The sequence below is a fragment of the Dermacentor albipictus genome, chromosome 1, assembly GCF_038994185.2.
Source record: "Dermacentor albipictus isolate Rhodes 1998 colony chromosome 1, USDA_Dalb.pri_finalv2, whole genome shotgun sequence".
In the NCBI taxonomy this organism is placed as follows: Eukaryota; Metazoa; Arthropoda; class Arachnida; order Ixodida; family Ixodidae; genus Dermacentor; species Dermacentor albipictus.
Genome location: NC_091821.1, coordinates 451776857 through 451799235, shown reverse-complemented (window position 1 = coordinate 451799235; position 22379 = coordinate 451776857). Strand labels below are relative to the sequence as shown.

The following is a 22379-nucleotide window of genomic DNA, read 5'->3' as shown; positions in this document are numbered from 1 at the left end:
ATCGGCAGACGTGATCCCAGATGCTCCCTGTAGATGGCGTTGCGATGCAGTTTGCCGTTGCTCCGACTACCGCTGTGTGGAGTATACCACCTTTGTCGGTGCCGGTACATACGTGTATACGTACATGTCTACAGTATCAGTATAGAGTATACATTATACAGTATCTAAAAGGTGATCTAAGTTGATCCGATGGTAGGTTTCGAAACCTGTTACCTCGTCACAGGGTCTTTTTAAGGTCATTGTGAAGGTTGACTCATGTATGCATTCTTTTCGTTTAGTTAAACGCGTGGTCGTTCGTCTTTTGAGGGGTTCACTCTGTGTTCGTGGATTTGATTGCCTTGGAGTGTTGTGCTGTTGGCTCGCACCCGCGTCGCTTCCCGAGAACGCCTCGAAAGCCAGCTCTGAGAAGGCGGTAGGCGGACGCAGTTCGGCGAAAAAAGGAGCGGCAGGGGTGCCCGCGCACCGCTTATTGCGAGTACCATAAATCGCGCAGCGCGCTGCTACCGGCATCTGGAGAAGGGAGTATTTCGGGAGTGTTTGGGTCGGGAGCGAGGCGGTGCAAGCGGCTCGGGTGGTTCGAGTGGCGCCCACCACCGGTGTGAGTTATGGATCCCGGACATATGGTCCCAGGGCTGGGGTTGAGAATGTGTGCAGCTGAGCGGGCAGTGAGCACTCAGACTAGTGAGTTAACGGACCGATCTCCTACGTGCCCGATTGGAGTGACTGACTGGCCCAACGCCTTTGTTCAGCCGCATTCCTTAATGCGATAATGCCTGCCTGAAAGTAAATTCAGTTCAAATTATTTATTTCCGTGAACTTGAGTCCCGGAATACCGAAGCACGAGAAAAGTGCAGCGGTTTAGGAAGTGCAAGCAACGACAACAGCAACGAACTGAAACACCAAGAAGAACCTGGTGGAAGAGGGGAGAAGAAAAACTCATACTACTAAACTGATAAACTGATACTACTATCTGTTAATCGTTCGGCCACATACTATCGAACGACCAAGATATGCGGGAAACGGCAAAACTATTAGATACAATAATATATACATAGATACAAACATATATAGATAGATAGTCCCTGGAAACGACGTTTAAGTTAGGAATGATACGTATTAAGAAAGGCAAGTCCATTATAGCGTAACGTTGTATTTCTTTTGGGCAAACAACTTACTAACCGAGAATCAATAAATCAGTGGGGATGTAACGCACAGTTCGACATTATATCGATGCAAACTACAAAACAAGATAACAATTTGCTAGAGCTTCGCAAACTGGCTTCATGCTTTCCTTTTGTCTGCTGCGTGGCTGTTTTACGTTATGCACGATCTGGGCATATTATTATAATAACAAAACGTTCGGCAGAACCCATCTCACCACGACTGCCGACGGTAATGCGCTTAGCATATAGTGACACAATATGTTGCCACCGTGAAAGTGAATTATGCAAGCAGCGTGTGCTGCAGCGGGACTCGATCCTGTTTCGCACTTGCCAAAGAAGATTGAGCGTTACCCAGCGGTGCCGCCGCAAGGCCTGCGAGTGGCCTGGAAAATGCATGGCGCGTCCGTGCGTGCGACGTTGAGAAATGCATCATGTGGCAACCGGTATTTTCATTCGCAGATCTATCTAGACATACTCCGCCATCTAGTAGCGCTGCGGAGAAGTTCCCACGTGGACTCCGAGACAAGGAGCGTGGTGCGAAAGTGCATGAGAATGCTGAGAATTGTTCCATCGCTTGCCGCAAACCCATTGGCACATACTCAGTGGCCAGGTTGTCGAGAGGTCCGCTGAAAGGTGCCACATATTCAGTGAAATGGCGGCGTAGGGTGCTAAAGCGTCGGGTACCTGTCCTTGAGAAACACTTGTGGCGTGGGTTTGATTGCGCCCAGATCAGATAAATTTAAGGGATCTTTATCGTCATTGTATAGCGGCACATTTCCCCTGGCTCATACCCAGTGACTCAAGTTGGCATCAAAGAGGTTCATTAAAGGCCAGCCCACACCGAGCGGCACGTGACCACTGATTCAAGCCGGAGTCAAAGAGTTTCATTTAACAGTGGTACCTATCCAGTCAAGCATCTACAGAGACCCTGCCGGCGTGAAAGAGGTTCGTTGAAGAGTGGCGCATATGTACATTATGCCGCATACTCAGTGACCCAAGTTGGTACGACGGCTTCTTTCCGACCCCGTTTTATGGGCACAGGAGCGCGATGTGCTACCCATTTGTCCATGGACTATTCAGTTACCCAAATAGGCGTGGAAATCGTTTGACAGGCATGCATACCCCTCAAAAGTGCGTGAATTTACCAAGACAGCTAACGCATTGTAAGTGTTGTAGTGCTCATCATCAGTACTTATGGGATGTAATTGAAATGCTTTTCTCGAAGATATCGAGTTACCAAGGCATTTTCATAAGAATTTTTTTTACCACAATTTTACCAGTATTGCTTGATTCGTCCGATACTCTGTAGCCGCTTCTGTTTGTCAATTGGCTTCCGCTGGCACCCGCACCTACCTAAAACGTATAGATGGATGTGTTGACTCAGTGTAACAAGCGTTTGCATAGTTGGTGACCGGTGATTTGAAATTGTCTTGGTTCCACGCATGCCTGTCCTACGACTAAGGTGTACGGCTGTCATCGTTATGTCTGCTGTCGGAGCTGCTATCTAGAAGTACAAACGTGTTTATATCGCATTTTTATATGCATTTTGTATCACACAGAAGCATTTTAGATCGTTCAGAACATATAGCACTGAGTTGCTAAGCACGATGTCTTGTCTGGAGTTCGAATTCCAGCCACGGCAGCTGCACTGCATCACGAAGGCTACAGTAAACATCGCGGCAGAAACCATCTGCCGATTAATGTCGACGTGAATGTGACTAGATATGTAGCAACGTAGCGACACAACGTATTCCCACCACAGACAAGCGTTATATAGCGGGTGTTCCAAATCAAGCTTGATGGTTTTCTTAAAATTAGGCACTGGGAGGCAGGCGAAGACAACCTGTGCAAATAGGTCATGTGGCAGAGGGACACCAAGCGAGATCATATTTAACGCTGTCACTAGCCCAATTAACTATAATTGAATAACAAACCTTTTGTGGACTTCAGTAAGTGGGCATGTTTGTATTAAAAAACTAGAGGCAGTCATGTTACTAAACAGTGCTCCGAAATATTAGATGTCAATTTTTAATTGTGGTTCGCATGATTGATCGGCGCAGTGCGCCGATCCACGCTGACACTGTCACTGATCCTTAAGACACTGTGCTATTGCCAAAAAATAACATGTTGTATGATTTCCGCACCGAGGTGTATAATTCTCTGCCGGACCTTCGGAGCGACTCACCGAAGCTGAAATTCTTAATCTCTTTAAGCGTAGCAACAGCTGAAAGTGTTTGGGCTTAACGTGCACGACAGGCATACTTCCTTTCAGAAACTGCATTACACTTCAACAGAACAGTCCCTCCCTACCCCTTCGGCAGAAAAAAACTAACTTCTCTATACCAAAATGATTACTTGGTCAATCCTCAGCAATTCGCGAGCGCCATTTGACATCCAATGTGCCCGATCAGAGTGACTGACGGCCCCGACGCCTTTGCTAAGCCGCATTTGGTAATGTGATAATGGCTGTCTGAAAATAAATTCAGTTCAAGTTATTCACTTCTGTGAACTTGAGTCCCACAATACCGAAGCACTAGAAAAGTGCAGCGGTTTAGGAAGAACCAGCAACCATAACAGCAACGAACTGAAACACCAAGAGAAAAGAACCCGGTGCTGGCGGGAAGAAAAAAACTTACTAGCCTGATGGCGCTAACCATTCGACCACGTAAAATCGAGTGATCCATGTAGGCGGGAAACGGCAAGACTATTAGATACAATAATATATACATAGATAAAAACCTATTTAGAAACCTATTTAGTAAGTTCCTTCGAAAGCTTTATTCAGCTCTCTATATATTGCGTGGGGAGTAGTTTTAACTGCCTTTCCTCGGCTTCCTAAGGTTCACTGGGGAACACCCGAGGCCGCACTGCGCATAACGGCGCTAAACGACGCGGGCGATAATTAAAAGCTGTGCAAGTTACAGAAAAAATTTACTAGTTACAATACCATTTACTTTATTGAAAAATGTAAAGAATAACGGTGACCAACTATTACGTCATGAAAATAAATAAGCAGTTACTAAATAGAAACCAATTACTTATGCCTCATTTTTCAGTCACCAGCCGCCGCGCTAGGCCAGTGACTATGGCATTGCGCTGCTTAGCTCAAATTGACGAGTTCGACCTCACCAGCAGCGGCCGCATATTTATGCGGGCAAAATGCAAAAGCGCCCGTGTACTCCGTTTTAGGGGCATGTTAAAGAGCCCTAGGTGGTCAAAATCATTCTCGAGTCCTCCACTACGGCGTGCCTTCTAATGAGGTGGTCGTTATGGAATGTACAACATCAGAATTTAATTTTGTACCTGACTTCCATTATGAACGCTGCACAAATATGGTCAATAGAATGAACGAGCCCACCTCTTTCAGTGGGTTTTCTGTAACGCATCACACGCTATCTTCACTTACATTTAATTTTCAGAACTGTCGCGTATGTTGCCCTCCTTTTCTTATGATGGCACCAAACACGGCAGCTCGCTTCATATGCGCGCTATAGAGGATGGCGGCGTTGTAAAATAAGAACCCCTTGCAAACAAGATTGCGGCTGTTCATTGCCGTGACGCTCACTTCTGGGTTCGCCATGAAACACTTCATGGTTGCTTGGGCTCGGAGAAGGCTCTCCCACACAAGAGAAAAGTAAGTTTTTTTCTTCCCGCCAGCACCGGGTTCTTTTCTCTTGGTGTTTCAGTTCGTTGCTGTTATGGTTGCTGGTTCTTCCTAAACCGCTGCACTTTTCTAGTGCTTCGGTATTGTGGGACTCAAGTTCACAGAAGTGAATAACTTGAACTGAATTGTGCCATAAGGTTATTTTTGTTTTGCGCAAATGACTTACTAACCGACAATCAATCAATCAGTGGGAATGTCAGGCGCAGTTCGACACCGTATCGATGCTATAACTACAAAGGACGACAACAATTGTCTCGAGCTTTGAAAGCTGGCTTCACGCTGTCTTTGTGTCTGTGCACGGCTGTTTTGCGTTATGCGTGGACCGGGAATATTCTTATAATAATAAAACATTCGGCGAGGAAGAAGCAAGCAAGGTAGCGCTGTATACTGAGGGAACAAGCTGCCGCCGCTGTAAATGAGTCACAAACCCAACCAATCTCTGAACTTTGTTTAGCTTTGACGAACAGAAAAACAGTCCAATATCGATCGCTTTGAAATGCTACACTTCGTTAGAAATATGAGTGCGCGAGACAGGCCAGGAAGAGGACGGCGAGACTGATGGCCTGTGCGAAATTTGGCACAATGCCTGGTTCGCTCGTGTGCGCTGCATCCGTTTATCCCAAGCAGCAATCCCATTGTAGGGCGAGTGGCGCCTGAAGAGGATGCCATTTGATATCTCCTGTCTCACCCAGTGGCGCGTGTTTGCCCTGAATGTTGATTTGGAATAGGCAAAGTGGCGGGGAACCACTCGGTCCTGCTTACGTGGAACTCGTATCCCGTTATACAGCGAGTCCACGCCACGCGGGCGCACAAATGTTGCAAGTTATACGTGGAAAAACACCAGCACTGCAGGAGCAGTGGCAGTTTGGCGTCGGAAAGTTTTGTGGTAGACACTCTCTCAAAGCTAAACGTCGTCTTAATTTTTTTTTGCGATGATTCTTTTACAACGCAGTCATTGAGTTCCTTAAGGGGACATCCCTTACCCGTAATTCACGGGGTCTTACAGCAACTAGCAAGTAAGTTCCTTCGAAAGCTTTATTCAGCTCTCTATATATTGCGTGGGGAGTAGTTTTAACTGTCTTTCCTCGGCTTCCTAAGGTTCACTGGGGAACACCCGAGGCCGCACTGCGCATAACGGCGCTAAACGACGCGGGCGATAATTAAAAGCTGTGCAAGTTACAGAAAAAATTTACTAGTTACAATACCATTTACTTTATTGAAAAATGTAAAGAATAACGGTGACCAACTATTACGTCATGAAAATAAATAAGCAGTTACTAAATAGAAACCAATTACTTATGCCTCATTTTTCAGTCACCAGCCGCCGCGCTAGGCCAGTGACTATGGCATTGCGCTGCTTAGCTCAAATTGACGAGTTCGACCTCACCAGCAGCGGCCGCATATTTATGCGGGCAAAATGCAAAAGCGCCCGTGTACTCCGTTTTAGGGGCATGTTAAAGAACCCTAGGTGGTCAAAATCATTCTCGAGTCCTCCACTACGGCGTGCCTTCTAATGAGGTGGTCGTTATGGAATGTACAACATCAGAATTTAATTTTGTACCTGACTTCCATTATGAACGCTGCACAAATATGGTCAATAGAATGAACGAGCCCACCTCTTTCAGTGGGTTTTCTGTAACGCATCACACGCTATCTTCACTTACATTTAATTTTCAGAACTGTCGCGTATGTTGCCCTCCTTTTCTTATGATGGCACCAAACACGGCAGCTCGCTTCATATGCGCGCTATAGAGGATGGCGGCGTTGTAAAATAAGAACCCCTTGCAAACAAGATTGCGGCTGTTCATTGCCGTGACGCTCACTTCTGGGTTCGCCATGAAACACTTCATGGTTGCTTGGGCTCGGAGAAGGCTCTCCCACACAAGAGAAAACGTGTAGGTTACATGACTTCTATTGAATAACTTCTTCTAATAGAAGAAGAATAGCGGACTTTTAAACGCTCTTCAATTTGTTTGCTCATTTTAGATAAAGCAAATAATTATTTTCCAGTCTCATCTTGCTTGCGCTCCGACAGCGTGCGGTGCAGCATATCTTGTAGCAATCTCGTCAGACAAAAAAAAAAAACAACGCTCTACTTGTATTTGCTGAGTAGTTCTTTCCTTGTTCTATTACTGTACTGGTACGATGCCTTAGATAACTGAACCGTGTTATTTGTCATATTTAGGCTCGTCAGTTGAAATGATTTTTCCTCACTGTTGCAGGGCGACAGGAAAAAATTCACAGTTCCGCCAGAAAGGCGAAGCATCGATTGCGATAGCAAATTAGTGAACAGCTACAGGAAGTAAGGATAGCACCTTTATCCACCGCATAAAATTGTAAAAATATTCATACTAACCTAATTAGCAAACATTGTGTTACTATGTTTGCATACAATTTTTATACAATTTTGAGTACTGTGCATCATGCACAGTCCCCAACACACACACACACACACACACAGAGAGAGAGAGAAGGGAAGAAGAAAAGGCAGGGAGTTTAACCAGACTGAGTCCAGTTTGCTACCCTACATGTGGGGAGAGGAATGGGGAGTGAAAGACAGAGAGAGAGAACTTAGGTGTAAGATGTCTATAGTCGGGAACTCAAGTCTGTTGCCTTCAGGTAGTGAAAAAGCGCTCGAACTGCTTTCTTGGGTAATGAACTGTGAGGCTAGGCTCCCAAGATCTTCGCTTCCGCGAAGCTCTCTTGTAGCGTCGACTCTCGATAAAGGTACAAGGAGTGTCGGTGAGCCAGCCTGGGCACGTCGGGCAGCGTCATCGGCGAGGTGATTACCAACGACGCCACAATGTCCCGGCAGCCACTCAAATATGACATCATGTCCTCGTTCAGAAGCGCAATGGCAGGTTTCGTTGATTTGCGACACCAGCTGTTCATAATTGCCACGTCGTAAACTTCGCAAGCTCTGGAGGGCTGCTTTCGAATCACAAAATATTTCCCATTTGTTGGGCCATTCTTTTTCAATGTATTCGACAGCAGCGCGAAGAGCGGCCAGTTCGGAACCTGTAGATGCCGTTACGTGTGAAGTCCTAAATTTCATGACGACCGATTGAGATAGTACAACAACGGCGCCCGTAGATTTTTCCGACACGGAGCCATCCGTGTACACATGGATTCGGTTAGCGTATGAACCATGCAAAAGTTATAATGTGATCTGCTTGAGAGCCGCGGTGGTCAGGCTAGGTTTCCTCACTATTCCTGGAACAGCAAGGTACACAGGAGGCTTTTTCAAGCACCACATAGGGGATGGCGTTCTTGTTGCGGGTGAGTGCCTCAAAGATAGAGTGTCGGTTAGCCGCAATTGATCTGGAGAACACTGCCTTGGGTCTTTTCTCAGGCAAGCGAGCGAGATTGTGGTCAGGGACTCTGGATATATGGCGAACATGCGCCCGGAGTGCGTCGATAGCTATATAGGTAATTATTGGGTGGTCTGTCACGGTGGCAATTGTTGCCACGGTTGACGCACTTCGCGGTAGCCCCAGACATGTTCAAAGGGCTTGGCCTCGAATGCTCTGTAGGACATGTATGTTAGTTTTGTCAGCATTGGACAGCACTGGTGTGCTATATCGCAAGTATCCTAGGAAGAGCGTCCTGTATAGTTGAAGCATAGATGCCACGGATGGGCCCCACCTCTTAGCGGCAAGAAACCTTAGTATATGGGAGACAGAAGTAAGCCTCTTCTTCAAGTATGAGATGTGGGGGCTCCATGAAATGACTCTGTCGATAATACCGCCTAGGAATCGGTGAGTTTTTGCGTAAGAAATCGGTTGGTTGTCAATAGAAATGGCGTACCAGGTCATGGACTTGTGTAATAGAAGCGCAATATAGCTATGCATGTACACGTATAATATAGGTACACGCATACGCGCTATAGCTTACAAGGTGTACAGCTTTGTTACTGTATCAAAACATGTCTGGTATCATTTCCTGACATTCTACGTTTTCGGATATGCAATCTTTTTGGAGGAAAAAAGCGGGTCCAGTTGATTCTTTTTTACTGTAGCCCCCTTCGGTAGAATGTGTAAAACTATGAAAAACTTTTTCAAGTCGTATGGGAAAAAAAGGTAATATGGATACCTTTCACGAAAATTTGTCTCTAGTTACCCCATGTCATTTTCTATCATGTATTTTATTAATACACTCAATGAGGCGGTCAGTATGTCGCGAGGGAAGTTACTGATGTTGGTTCAACATTGGTTAAATATGTGGTCTAGATAAGGTGCTAGAACGTGTATTTTATGGTTCACCGGTAGCTTTTAGATCTGTGGCGCGCTTGCAGCCTTACCATACTTAAAGGCGCCCTGAAACGATTTTGGCAATTGTGTGGAGACGTACCATGTTAGTAGGGTGGGTCTTTCTGATCACGAAGAGACAGTTTTACGCGCTTCGCGTAAATCCTCTATATTATTACAAGGTATTAAAAATGTGCATCGCTACCGATCGCAGCGGCACCGCTCCAGTGAGTTTACAGCCACTCCTTCCCGCTCGCCTAGCATGGGTGAGTGACGTCACTCGGGCAAGCAATCCGTTTGACCGCCCACGCAATGTCTGGAACTGTAGAAGTATGTCACATCATGAAGCATATTTTCAATAGCTTATAACTATGCATAGAATTTTGCGTACGCTAAAATATATACACAAATGCAATAAATGTACACGTTCTTTCAAACCGATGGCCCACGTACGCCTGAGAATGTTGATCGTCTGCTACAGCTGTGGCAAGGACAGCCGAAGTGGCGCGGAAGGGTTCTCAATGAAAATAGATGCATTGGTGCTTTTTTTTGCGGCAGGAGCATGAACGGTACTACCGTTGTATTATGCTCGTCTTGCACGGCAGGTGTGTGCAGGGAGTAAACTGCAGTGAATGGACGCTGTAGAAGAAGTGAGCGTTGCAGGTCAATGTCAACACAAATCTGCTTGGGCAGTACAGCGATCACCCACAGTTTCGAAAAAAAAGGTGCTTGTCGTGACAACTACAGGTTCGGCATTTTTCAGAGAGCGAATTTTTTGTGTATAATTTACAGTAGTACAGTTTTAGTACAGTAGCTTAAGATATCCTAATGAGCCCAAACTCCGCAAGGAAGTGTAGCGAATGGAATTGAACGTGCCTTACAACGTGTCAAAACGTCCACCAGAAAGCCGCCATCTTGAGTTAAACTTCAGCGCAGCGCGGTACTTTCTCTGCCTCGCACTCGAAAATGCTGCGTTGGATTCCCGATCTCTGCTACTTTAAAGCAAACATTTCTCTCCCTCTTCCTTCTAATTTTTCTCTGCCACTCTTGCTGCTGCTGTCACTTCCTTGCACGTAACGGCGGCGGTTGTTTTGAGTGTGTATATACACTGCTGCAGCGCGGCAGAGAGGAAAAGCAACGTGAGAAACACGTTAGGAGCTTTGCATTGCATCGAAACAATGCCCTCTTGAGCTCCCTGGGCGTCTCCGAAATAGCCTCTTGACCCCTGCGATTATTCGTGATCCCCCGCAAAAGCATGGATGGATGGATGTATGATATGAGCCTCCCCTTTGAAGCGAAATGGTGGTGGGTAAGCACTGGAAATATTGCAGGTCTTGCCTTTGTGCCAACTAGCAACACTCCAGCGGGGAAGTAAACAGAAGTATGAGAGGACGCATGGAGAGGATTCAGAGAATGGGTAGAACCAATGCACTTACGAAACGAGTAAGTAACAGCCTTGCCACTCTTTGCTCGCAGCTCGTATGCATGAGGGTAGCGCAGCAGAGGAGGAAAGGTGACACAAGAAGGCAAGGCAACGCTATTACTAGACACGACAGCAATTGCCGATAAATTGGATAAATTTACGCTCTAGATAGGGCACGGCACGTCTGCTATTTTTGAAAAATAAACACCGTGAAAATGACAAGCGGACATCTTACGCAGGGCGTGCAGACGAAAAGCGGCTTTAAAGTACCGCAGCGTCCAGGCGACATACGGAAGTGGCCAGCATGTCAAATAAACCCTGCCGTGCCCGCCGCGGCAGCTGTGCGGCAGCATTGCTCGACCTCGTGGTTTCTATCCTGACCGCAGCAGCCGCATTTCGACGAGGCCGAAATACAAAGCGCTCGTGTACTTTGGTTTAGCTTCCCGTTAAACAACCGCAGGGGTTCAAAATTAATCTGGAGCGATGCCCCATAATGCGATAACAGTTTAAAGCCTCCGCCACGATCTGATGTATCGTGTGAGGGAATTAGAAGGCTTACCTTCTCGGAGGTTATGAAAAATGGCGCAAGCAAGCATGTCTTGTTTGTTCTATGTATACTGCGCCGAACAACAGTGGCGGTGTACGTGACGTAACGATCAAGGAGAACTCACAACTCTTTTTTTATGGCGTTTAACGTGCCAAAGCCACTTTCTGATTATGAGGCACGCCGTAGTGGAGGACTCCGGAAATTTCGACCACCTGAGGTTCTTTAACGTGCACCTAAATCTAAGTACACGGGTGTTTTCGCATTTCGCCTCCATTGAAATGCGGCCGCCGTGGCCGGGATTCGATCCCGCGACCTCGTGCTCAGCAGCCCAACACCGTAGCCACTGAGCAACCACGGCAGGTAGTCTCACCATTCTCGTATGGCACTAAACTCAGAAGAAGTGAAACATTTGCCGTCAACATCACCGCTAATTATTGTCCATGAAAGCAAACCACGCAGAAAGCTTCTCTTACATACCACACTGCGTGAAATCCGCAAAAAACTATTTTCTGCTTTTTTTTATTCTTGACTAGAGGAAACGCTATAAAGAGCCCATTTAGACTGTTTCATAACTTAGCGGCAGTTCTATCTTAGCTGTGGTTGCGCTTATTCTTACCACTGATGGCTACAAATAAATCTTAAGAGTCTCATACAGAGGCAGTCGTAAGCGTACGAGTCTATTTAGGTACCATCATGATAATATCATATGCTATACAATATTATATAATATTATTTTATTTTTTTCAGAGACCGTCAATCCCAGTGGGATTTTTACAGCTTGGCCATATATTAGAAATTCACAAATATCGATGAAAACACGTTTACATAATTTCAACAATGATATTTGTAATGGACACGAAGCAGATATACACATATGACAGGAAATTAAACATGAATGATACAGTGCATTTGGCAAAAAGGGGTGAAATTAAACAGAAAAATGCAATGCTTATACAGATTTTATTTCATATGACGCCATGAGGGGTGTGTTATTTCTGGCTAGCGCAATCTAATTATTGCGCAACAGTTCTTCTACAAGGGTTACAAATTTCGGCAACGATTTGTTAGTCGTTATGCAGGGGTCCAGGCTATTCCATTCTCTTATTGCAAGAGGAAAGAACGAATATCTAGAACAGTCAGTGCGAAATGCATATTCTTTAAGTGTTAGTGTATGCTTATGGCGGGAAGTTCTGGTGTCAGCTACGGATATATACAACGAAGTATGCATTCGTAATGCCTTATGTCTTAATTGGAACAAGAATTATATGCATATTATTAGGCGAAACTAGCACCATTAACAGCTACTTTGTAGATTGTACATTGGATACGTGTAGCGACGCCCCGAACGCCCAGAGTGGTGTGCCTCTTATTCGTTTCGTGTAACGCAAGGTAACCAACATTCCGCGTTGTGCCTCCGCCTGGTTGCGTCTCCATCCGTTGCGTGAAGTTTATCGTGAAGGTTCGCTCCATGTTGCTTGTGCTTAACGAAAAAGATTGCATACGAATGAGACACTAGCTTCAAATCAACATCAAGTCTAGACAATACTGACATGCCTGCATGAAGGAGGTGGTATGTTGATCGCAGCACGGTGTCAAAGTTGAGGGGAACGCCGCGGCTTGAGAACAGGACAGTTTTTAGGTACTCGTACCTGTTTTATTATGGCGATAGCAAGAATGTGGACACTCCAAGCAAATTTTCCCGGTCGTCGTCACTGTCGCCGTGATTCTACGCATATATTTAAGTATATGAATGCTATATGCCATGCCACACTATATGACGCGTTGTATATGCCGTTTATATTGCCACGCTATTCAGTCCCTACTGTTGTCCATACTACATCCCTCACAAAATTATTCCACATAAGTTTGGCAATAGCAGCCCACAAACAGATGTCATAAAACATAACCCTGGCAGCAGATGCATTTAATCCTAAATTCTTTTAGGCTAATAAATGTTGAAAGTGTGAAGCAGTATCAGGACTCAAACCTGAAAGTAATGTAATTTTTCTGGGGCGGCAGACTGCTCTTCGGCGCCATCGGCCCACGAAACATGTCTGAAACATACCCGACACGGAAAAGTAGGTAAAGTCATTAAGACGCACGTTATCTTTGAGCAATCAGCATACATGAAACTGACGTAGTAGTTCTGCGGAAACCCGCAAGGTGGAGAGAAGAAATGAATGAAGGGAAAACGAGACATCCACCTGGTCGTAACAATTGCTACAAAGGAAACCCATACGGGTTCCTCGAAAGAAAAGCCTCAAAGTTGACGAAAAATTCGTCCTGAAAAATTCAAATTAGTTGTCGACAAATTCGACTTCGCCCTGCCATCTGCTAGCCGCCTGGTTAGCTCAGATGGTAGAGCGGCTGCCCCGGAAAGGCGGTGGTCCCGGGTTCGAGTCCCGGACCAGGACGAAGTTTTCGTCAACTTTGAGGCTCCTCTTTCGAGGAACCCGTATGGGTTTCCTTTGTAGCAATTGCTACGACCAGGTGGATGTCTTTTTCCCTTCATTCATTTCTTCTCTCCACCTTGCGGGTTTCCGCAGAACTACTACGTCAAACTCTTGCTTTGCTTCGTGTTGTCGACAAATTCGACTTCGCCCTGCCATCTGCTAGCCGCCTGGTTAGCTCAGATGGTAGAGCGGCTGCCCCGGAAAGGCGGTGGTCCCGGGTTCGAGTCCCGGACCAGGACGAATTTTTCGTCAACTTTGAGGCTTTTCTTTCGAGGAACCCGTATGGGTTTCCTTTGTAGCAATTGCTACGACCAGGTGGATGTCTCTTTTTCCCTTCATTCATACATGAAACTGTCCGACGGTAGGATTCAAAAGAGAGGACCACCAGCACAACAGCTTGATCCTCTAACAATTAGGCCACAGGCGCATGCCCCAGTTTATGCAATACGCCATTTAAGTATTTTCCTCTTGCAAGCCAACGCAATGAGACGCTTGGCGCATTTTTGGAACACTCAACGCAAATTTTCACCTCCATCAATTATTACACCTAAAAGTACTGATTCCTTTAGTTTTAGCACATGTTTCCAAGAGCATTACTTACATTAGCTGTACAATTTCACTTTGCATCAGAATTTTAACGCTAGGTGGCGAAGGATGTCTAGGCGTTTTCATGAACAGTGCATAGAAAAAGTTTTATTCCAACACCTCAGGTTAGAATACAGCTTTGCTTGCTGGAACAAACAACCTACGCAGACTACATGTAGACTATACAGATCCTTTCGGCTTGTGGCAGGGCTTTCCCACATGTAGTAACCAACGTATGGTAGCTAGAATAGTAACCCTTGGTGCGTCCTTTCCGCAGCAACGCAACGCGTCCCTCACGTCACGCAATGCCCGCGAGTGCTGTCCGAACGCCCGCCGAGAAGCTCCCGCAAAACGCTACTCGTAATGACACGACGCGGGTCCACATATGCACAAAGACCGTTCCGTTAGTTCAGATGCAGAAACAGTGTTCGGTTGCGTGTGAGGCTCATGCTGCAGCTCAATGCCACAGGCGCCCAGACGTGGCGCTGCGGGAACAGGAGGCTCAGGCTAAGCGGCAGCTTCAACAAAACCCTGCAGTTTGAAGGCTCCAACCTAACGCACGCCTCATGGCCGCCGTAGGCAGGCCGCAGTAGGGTAACACGAGGTCAAGAAAAGCGGGCAACTCCGACAAGACCCTGTAGTTCTACACGATGCTGCTCGCAGTCATAGAGTTTTCTCTGTTGATGTGTCTACACACGCTACACCACGCGCGTTTGCTTAGTCAGCTTACGTTTACTGCAATTCCTGCTGCCACTGCAGCTACGAGTCTTGCCCTTTGTGTGATGTTCTGAGATGTTGCTATCGCATTCATTGCTTCGATCTCGTTTCAGAACTGTGATTTTTACAGGGCGCTGACACAAAACTCTTGTGAAAAAGCCGTCCCCGAGAGATACTATCTATGTCTGGGCTTACATCAAAACTGTTTAGGCGACCCTATAAGGAAAATTACCGGGGACGTCCTAGACTATTGCCTAAGTGATGCGAAGGTGAAAGTTTTGCAAAGCCTACTGCAATTAACCTTCATCTTCTATATCCGCCTTAGTCAACTCTAATCCGCATTTATCCTCCTTCATTCACTCCTTAATCCACCTGAGCCTACCTTAATCCTTTGCATTCAACATAATATGCCTAAGTGCACCTTAATCCACCTTATACTACCCTAATCTTCCTTAGCCGAGCTTAATCCAACTTCATTCACACAAGTACACCTTAAATCAATCACTAATCAATTATTCATTAACTTCGCTAATAATTAGTCTTATCGTATACATGCTTCGACATGCTTTTGTTCACTTCTGACTTTCCTTGGGTCACGTGATATTTTCTGTACATCACAACGCGACCTTGAAGCGTAGGGATTTAGGCCTTTTGCCATAAAAGCAACATTTTAAAAACCATATGGCTAATTGTGAGCGGGATTACTTGCACGCGCCAAATGATACAAAAAAGCCTTTTCTGACCAAACGAGCTCCATGCATCTTTAGATTCCTCACGTTTAAAAAGGACAAAGCGTTCGCTGTAATCGAAGATTGTTTTGATTAGAGAATATCACTGTTTGGCACTCCTATTTGCTAACGCACCTGGATAATTGCGACACATGAAAGAGTACCCAACAAACAAACGAGATAAAGAATTTAATTGAAAGGAAGCCTAGAGGCGGGCCTTAGCTACGCGCTCCAAACTGCTGTACTACATAGCGGCAAGAGGGCGTTGACTCTGCCGTGATGAGAGATGATCACGGCGTGGAAGGGGATTGCACGAAGATCAAATCAATTCCAACATTTTGTTGATAAACGTTCAGGAATATCACCCATAAAGCCAACACCGCGTACCAGATCTTGTCTGCGGTCACTTGTTCAAACGAATCTCCGGAAAAAGGAACATGAAAGCTGACGTGTAAGCTTCTTCAGTGAGAGCAGCATATGCACTAAGAAGAAACTTTACAGTACGCAAAGAGCTATGATCAATGGCGTCACTACTCATAGTCGCCAGAGCCTGGAGACTGCAAAGAACCACGCGGATTGATTCAAGCTGATGCTTCAACATTTTCTGAACGCGTTCGTTCTCAGTATGTTCCTCTCGCAGCTTGCCTGTGCTGCCGCCGGCTTTCTAGGCCCTATCATTCTTGGCTTGTTGGCCTAGAAGACAACTACAGCATGGTGTCAGGGCCATAGGTCTATAGACCAGCAAATTCCATTCCTTGTTTCTATCAGCCGGGAGTTACGAATATGTCGGGTGCTCTCACCGCCCTTTAATTCGCTATAGGTTTGGTTACTGTCCTCGATGCACACGCAGAGGTGGCCGCGGTGCCTGTGCCTCCCCATGCAGGTCTTTTGAAGTGGTTGGATGGCACTTCTTTCGCTAGCGTCGTTTACTGCTGCCAGGAAATGGAGAAGCCCCCTTACGGTTTAGGTTTGCCTCTTGCCATTTTTTCGAAGCATGCAAGTTTGTTGTTGCATATTCGGGCAATTCTTGGACCTCACTTTTTGAGAACCCAGACAGCTGCAAGACGTTGGAAAGAAGACGCATCGCAGCTGCGTCTGTGTCATGATTTTCGCCGCAACAGTGCACGTCACTTCACTTCTGCACACAGCGCGCACCTGGCCTGTCTTCACACACTTTCGGCACTGAAATGGCGTCGGAATGGATTGTACAACCAGGCTAAACATGTACCCTGGTTTTATGGACGCCTATAACGTATAAAAAACAATCAAACTGAGACGCCAGGAGTTGCCCAAACGGTAAATCTCAATAATGCGCACTCATAAACTAAATGACTCATGAGGCCCGCATACTTTATTTCTAGGTGCACATCGTAAATCACACCACTCATTGGCTCCTTCTCGTCAGTTATAATAAAGGAGTCGACGGATGTTCCACTTAACCTTTAACTCTTTAAGTATTGCTCAATTTTTTGCATCTACTTTCAGAATGCTCATTCGAAAGTTGATTCCGGTTTCGCTGATTTGCCCAGGTGCCACAATTTCGAAATACTTTGTTTCATGTTGTAGGCTTAGGGAGTCCAGGTAATGTGACGGCGAGAGCGGCAGGTGAAAAAATAATAATGGGTGGCTGCTTACTTCGATTTGATTATGTCAGCTTACCAACATACGGCACACATCTTTCTTCACGCCGTCACCCATGGCTGTGGTGTACTCTTGCTCGAAACAATCAGTACCAGCATTGAGCTCTCCCATGAATCGAGCTTGCTCCGGCTTCCAAAGGCACGTCGATTAAAAATTGCCGACAAAGTAGACGACTGACAATGTTAAGGCGGTTGTAGGGGCATCTTCTCGCTCACTCTTGATCAAAGTACATTCACGAATGTGGCAAAAATGACGCGAAAAACTACATAACAGCAAGAGGCTCAGAGCACTTGTGAGCCCATGGCACTTCTTTCTCTCCAAAAAAACAAAAATTTTATTTATGATCTAAGTCATGTTCGATACTTCGATTGCAAGGTTTTTTTCATGCGCTCGCACCAGGAATATTTATTACCTGATATTTAGGGAAGCGCGATCGGCATATCATGAGGCAGTATTCATTGACCTGTAAAGAGGGTTCTCCCCTGAAGTTGAAATGAAACGAGCAAGAAACCTGCGAAGCCTCACGGCTGTGAGCTCTTTTACATAACTGGCTGTTATATCGGGACCGCACGATCCGCGTTTATGCAATAACCACGTGTTTATAAGTTCTGAAGTTGACCAAGGTTGCCAGCCCCCTTTTCATGCTCTTCCGCAAAAAGCATGGGGCTTAGTTGTCACATTTTCTGTCGGTATATCATTTCTACTCAACTCAGGAAAGAAAATGCTCAGCCTTAGTGTGAACTCCCTTTGGCGAAAATTACAGTACCAAGCTTCTTTCCTCCCTTTCTACTGTACGCATGTCTTCACAAAATGCTGTTGCTAGGCTGTTTGATGTTATAGCGAGCAAGTGTCGCAACATAGTGTTACCGCCGGTAGTGCACATTATGAAAGGTGTACATTATGACTTTGTTGCTCAATGATTCCCTAAGGTGACAAAGTGCACATAAATAAAACTTCTTCACTGTATTACTTTTAAGATGAGGTCTAATTATCATGTAGCATCTATGTCCCCAGCAAACTTGTCACGTACGTTCTTGTAGTAAGATCAACAGGAATAACTAACCACTTTTGTAAAGTAAAATGGAGAAAACAAGATAATGGGAATCACAATTTTGCGTTTCTTCTTTTCGTATTTGTTAAGCCCCAAATAGAATGTAATACTGGCATGCGAAAAAATATTTCATTGAGAGGTGCTTTGGTGCAGAAAAAACAGTAAGCGGTAAGTGATCACACATCACACATTACAAGGTGCAGCCTGCCATGTAACAAGTATTTAACAGCAATCTCGTGCATGTTTGAGGCCATAAAATAAAGAGCGCAGTTAGCACCAGTGAGTGCTTACGTATTTGACAGATGCACAGTAATGGGTTTAAATCTTACATCCTATACTATCTGCTTCATGACAAACCGTGATCGGACAAGAGATGTCTCTAGGGTCGATGTTTCGACAAGAGGAATTCCTAAGCTTGTCAACTTGTCTTGAACTTGTGGTCATAGCCTGATCAAGACAGACGAAAGGAAAAAAAAGGCAACACTTCTTGTTCAAACGTTAGCTCCAGACGCATTCCTTGTTCAGTCAGTGTTGACAACATCGAGTATCCAACTTCCTATAAATGTTTCTCTTGTTTGTATTCATGTAGAAGGACTCTTGGCATGCGGTTCGCTCAACGTTTCTCACTAAGGAGAATTTGGTTTGGTCACTTTATTTCTGCCTGAAATGTTCAAAGCACGCCTTCGAAATCATCCTTGCCGCTTTTATTCATGATCTTTTTCTCTTTTTTCTTTGTTATCCCAGATGCGAGACTGGATACTGTGCTGAGCTGCCTGCCGACCTGGGATGGCTTGTCGTGTTGGCCTCGCACACCACCGGCGCACACGTCTTCGATTCCGTGCTTCGCGACTTTGAATGGCGTCCACTATGACACAACCCGTGAGTGAAGCAATGCAAGCACAACTCTTTTAGTGAGCACAGCAGCGGCATGCTGTCAGTCGAAGGGGAGCAAAAACAACTCTTAATATTGCTGAAAATGTCATTTAGGGAGCCCTGTAGTCTATCATATGAAAAAAAATTCTATACACAAGTAGAATCAGTACGAAAGCTAACTTATGTAATTTTCCACAGTGTTAAAGGACCCCAAACGGAAAGAAATAAGATAACTTTCCGTCAGCTTTTTCAAAGCACCCTATGGAGTTCGAGCATGGCATGCACACTTGCGTTCGATCATTCTCACACTGCTTGCAGCAAAGTTTCAATAAAATATATTTTGTGGAACTAATACTCTCGCTGGCAAACACATGGATGCGTGGAAGAAGACACGCAAAAATGGAGTCACAAATTGCCTCAGAATCTCTCTGATTTATTTATTCTCAGGATTAGCTTTACCTTATACAGCATTATTAATTCGTTAAAATAAGCATGCTTAAGGAATATCATATACTTACCTAGACCTTTTCATTTTTATCTCTACTGAGGTGGAAAAATGCACAAAACATAAAAATATGTTAGACTCGCAGCGAACTAACGAATAAAACGTGCCGATATGTAACGGGGTGTATTTCTGGACAAAAATAGTTTTCCTTTGGACAGTGTGTCATAGCGAAAGAATTACGGTACTTGCAATCGGCGGTTAACTATAGCATGAGGGTGCTGGGCATTCTTTCATTTACTTACATTGACAAGTCGGTCACTCCAACTTGGATGACGTGACAGTTACTTGTTCAGTCTGGCGTTCGGTGGCTAGTAAGCACAGAAATAAATAAGCGTATTTTATGAAAGCCTGGTTCGTAGCCCAAATTTGATTTACATTTTGACAGGTGTTCGATTGATTGTTTTCATACCCTCGTGAAAATTGTCACGTAAGAATCGCGTGCAAAAAAAAGTGTAGAACTGGCTAACCACTGAAGCAGTACTTGTGAGAGCGTGGCATGAGTAGTTAATCAGTTGATACGGCGGTGATGCGGTGATCAACCGCGGAAACGCGTTCGGTCTTCTTTCAAGAAGCATATAATATGATAGAATCAAAACGACTTGGTTGAAAATTTCAGGCCTACGTAATTTGAAGTAAAGCGACGCCTTTCTTTGTGGAGATACGCGCATTAAATAAACCCTCTACGAAGTAGTAGCTACACTGATTTTCTTTGAATACCGCCTGAAGTGGGCTCACCGATAGCGCCTACGACAGCGAGGCATATTTTGCGGCATATAGCCTCTTGTATATTATGTGCCTATGAGGAGCGAACCAATGAGAAGCGGACGTCGTTAGAACTATGGCGGTGGCACCACTTATGTACCATTCTCTCGAGTGCACTTTTCACATGTTCGATGGTCGCTGTTCGCAAAAAAAAAAATAAACGACGTGGAAAACAAAACGTGTGCATTAATGAAACAGTGGTGGTGCCGAAAGAAAAGAACCGGCATCATCTTACACTCCTGCAACACGTGAATGTGAAAACCTGCTCCACATGTGGTCATGCATTAAGTTATACGAAAGAAGGGGCCAGGCTTCTTGCGAGACATAACAAGTCGCCGTGTAAAGTAAACGTAGGCCACTGAAGGTTGACCTCCTCAAGGACACGTGCGAGCACCTAATGTACTAGCTGAAGGTTACTTCGTTCTCTGCTTCTGTCCGTGTTTATTTCTTGCATTCTTTCTTTGTTCTTTCGTTTGTTCTCTCGCTCGTGCTTCCTTTCCTTCGTTCCGTCTTTCTTTCGTCTCTTCATTCACATTCAGCCACTGCATCTTTGCTTGCTTACGCGGGTATGAGCCAATCGTGATGATGATATTGTTCGTATCATATTTTTCTGGATCACTGGACCAGACGCCGACTGTTTCGGGCATGAGCCATTGCACCGAGCCACTTAAGGCTTTCGCCTTAATACGGATTTTTCGTTTATTGTAGCGTTTCAAAAGGAAATCAACTGCTAAACTTAATACAACCACACACGAACACAATTTTTCTTGAGTACATACATCTCTTGCTTTCCGCCACCAATGGTCCATCGTGGCGCGCGATAGCGCTATGTCAAAGCTTGTCATTACTCTGCTTACAATATCATGACTTTCATACTAAGTAGCACCTACACCAGACACAGTGTGTACATATGTGGCTATGGTGTTGGTTACTCTGTTCCCGAAATCGGCAGTCTGATATTTTTGGGATCGGGAGCATTCACACCGGAGAGTCGCAAAGACCACGCAACCATATTTGTCGCAATTGGTTGACGTAATCACGATGGGACGGTGGTCCACAAGGCTTGTCATCTTCCCAGCACATATTGCGGAAGGTGAAGGTGAACCGGAGCGTGAATGGAGGCTATGCGGTCGAGCACAGCCGCGAACTAAGCGCATTCTAATTCTCAAGCCATGGGAGATACGCAGCGCTCGCGATTGCACGCGATGAGGAGGTGCAGCGATGGATGAAGATGACGCTTCAGGTGACGAGTGCTCTCGGAACAACTGAAGAAAGCTCAAGCGGTATGCCCTGTGTTCCACCTAGTGGTTGAAGGACGTGACGTGGAAACGTACGGCCACTCCACGACAAAGCCTCTCAGTGCGAAGTGGCGTTGGCCAACACAAAAACAACGCCTCGATGGTAGCAGACACAACTGTCGTGCGTGAAAGATGCCGCGGCCAGTGCAGGAGAGTGCACTCGGGGTGCTGCTTCGCACAGCCACGAGGGCGGCTGGTGAAGGCAGCCGCCACTTTGCGAACCATGTGCGGGGAAAGTGGCAGGGTGTCTGGCGCGTCATACTGTACGTACCGTATAAAAGCCGGCGGCGCGATGTGCCGCCGGGCAAGAACGTGAGGGCGCGGTGTGGGGTGAAAATAGGTGGTCCAGGTGCCAGCGGCTTACGGACGGCGATGACGGTTGCGCTTCAGTGGTGAAGACCAGGCTACAGTCGGTTCAGTCAAGAAGCAACCAATTTCACTGTGATAGCAATTATATGGACACACCACGCAAATTTTCATACTCTTCTCGTTATCGGCGTTGCCGTGAGGCTCCGAATTTATTTACGCATATGTACACTACATATGTTTATGCATGCCGGGTATGCGGATTATGTTACTATAGTATTGAAACAGTATACGTTTCTCATACCAGAGCCTATGTTCTCCACTAAATTATTCCTCAGATGTTTGAGAATGACAGCCACAAGCGAATATAAACAAACATGGCATTCACTGAGCATGCCTTTCATCCTAAAATCTTC

The 22379-nt window shown here is 45.6% G+C and overlaps 1 protein-coding gene across 1 annotated transcript in view; it reads left to right on the top strand.

The window, feature by feature from the left end:
- The window catches only part of LOC135911076 (diuretic hormone receptor-like), a 233718-nt gene that overhangs the window by 138256 nt on the left and 73083 nt on the right, over positions 1-22379 (top strand). The window contains exon 3 of the mRNA XM_065443177.2: positions 18964-19098. Within this exon, the coding sequence (XP_065299249.2) occupies positions 18964-19098 (135 nt within the window). The remainder of the gene's footprint in view (positions 1-18963; positions 19099-22379) is intronic.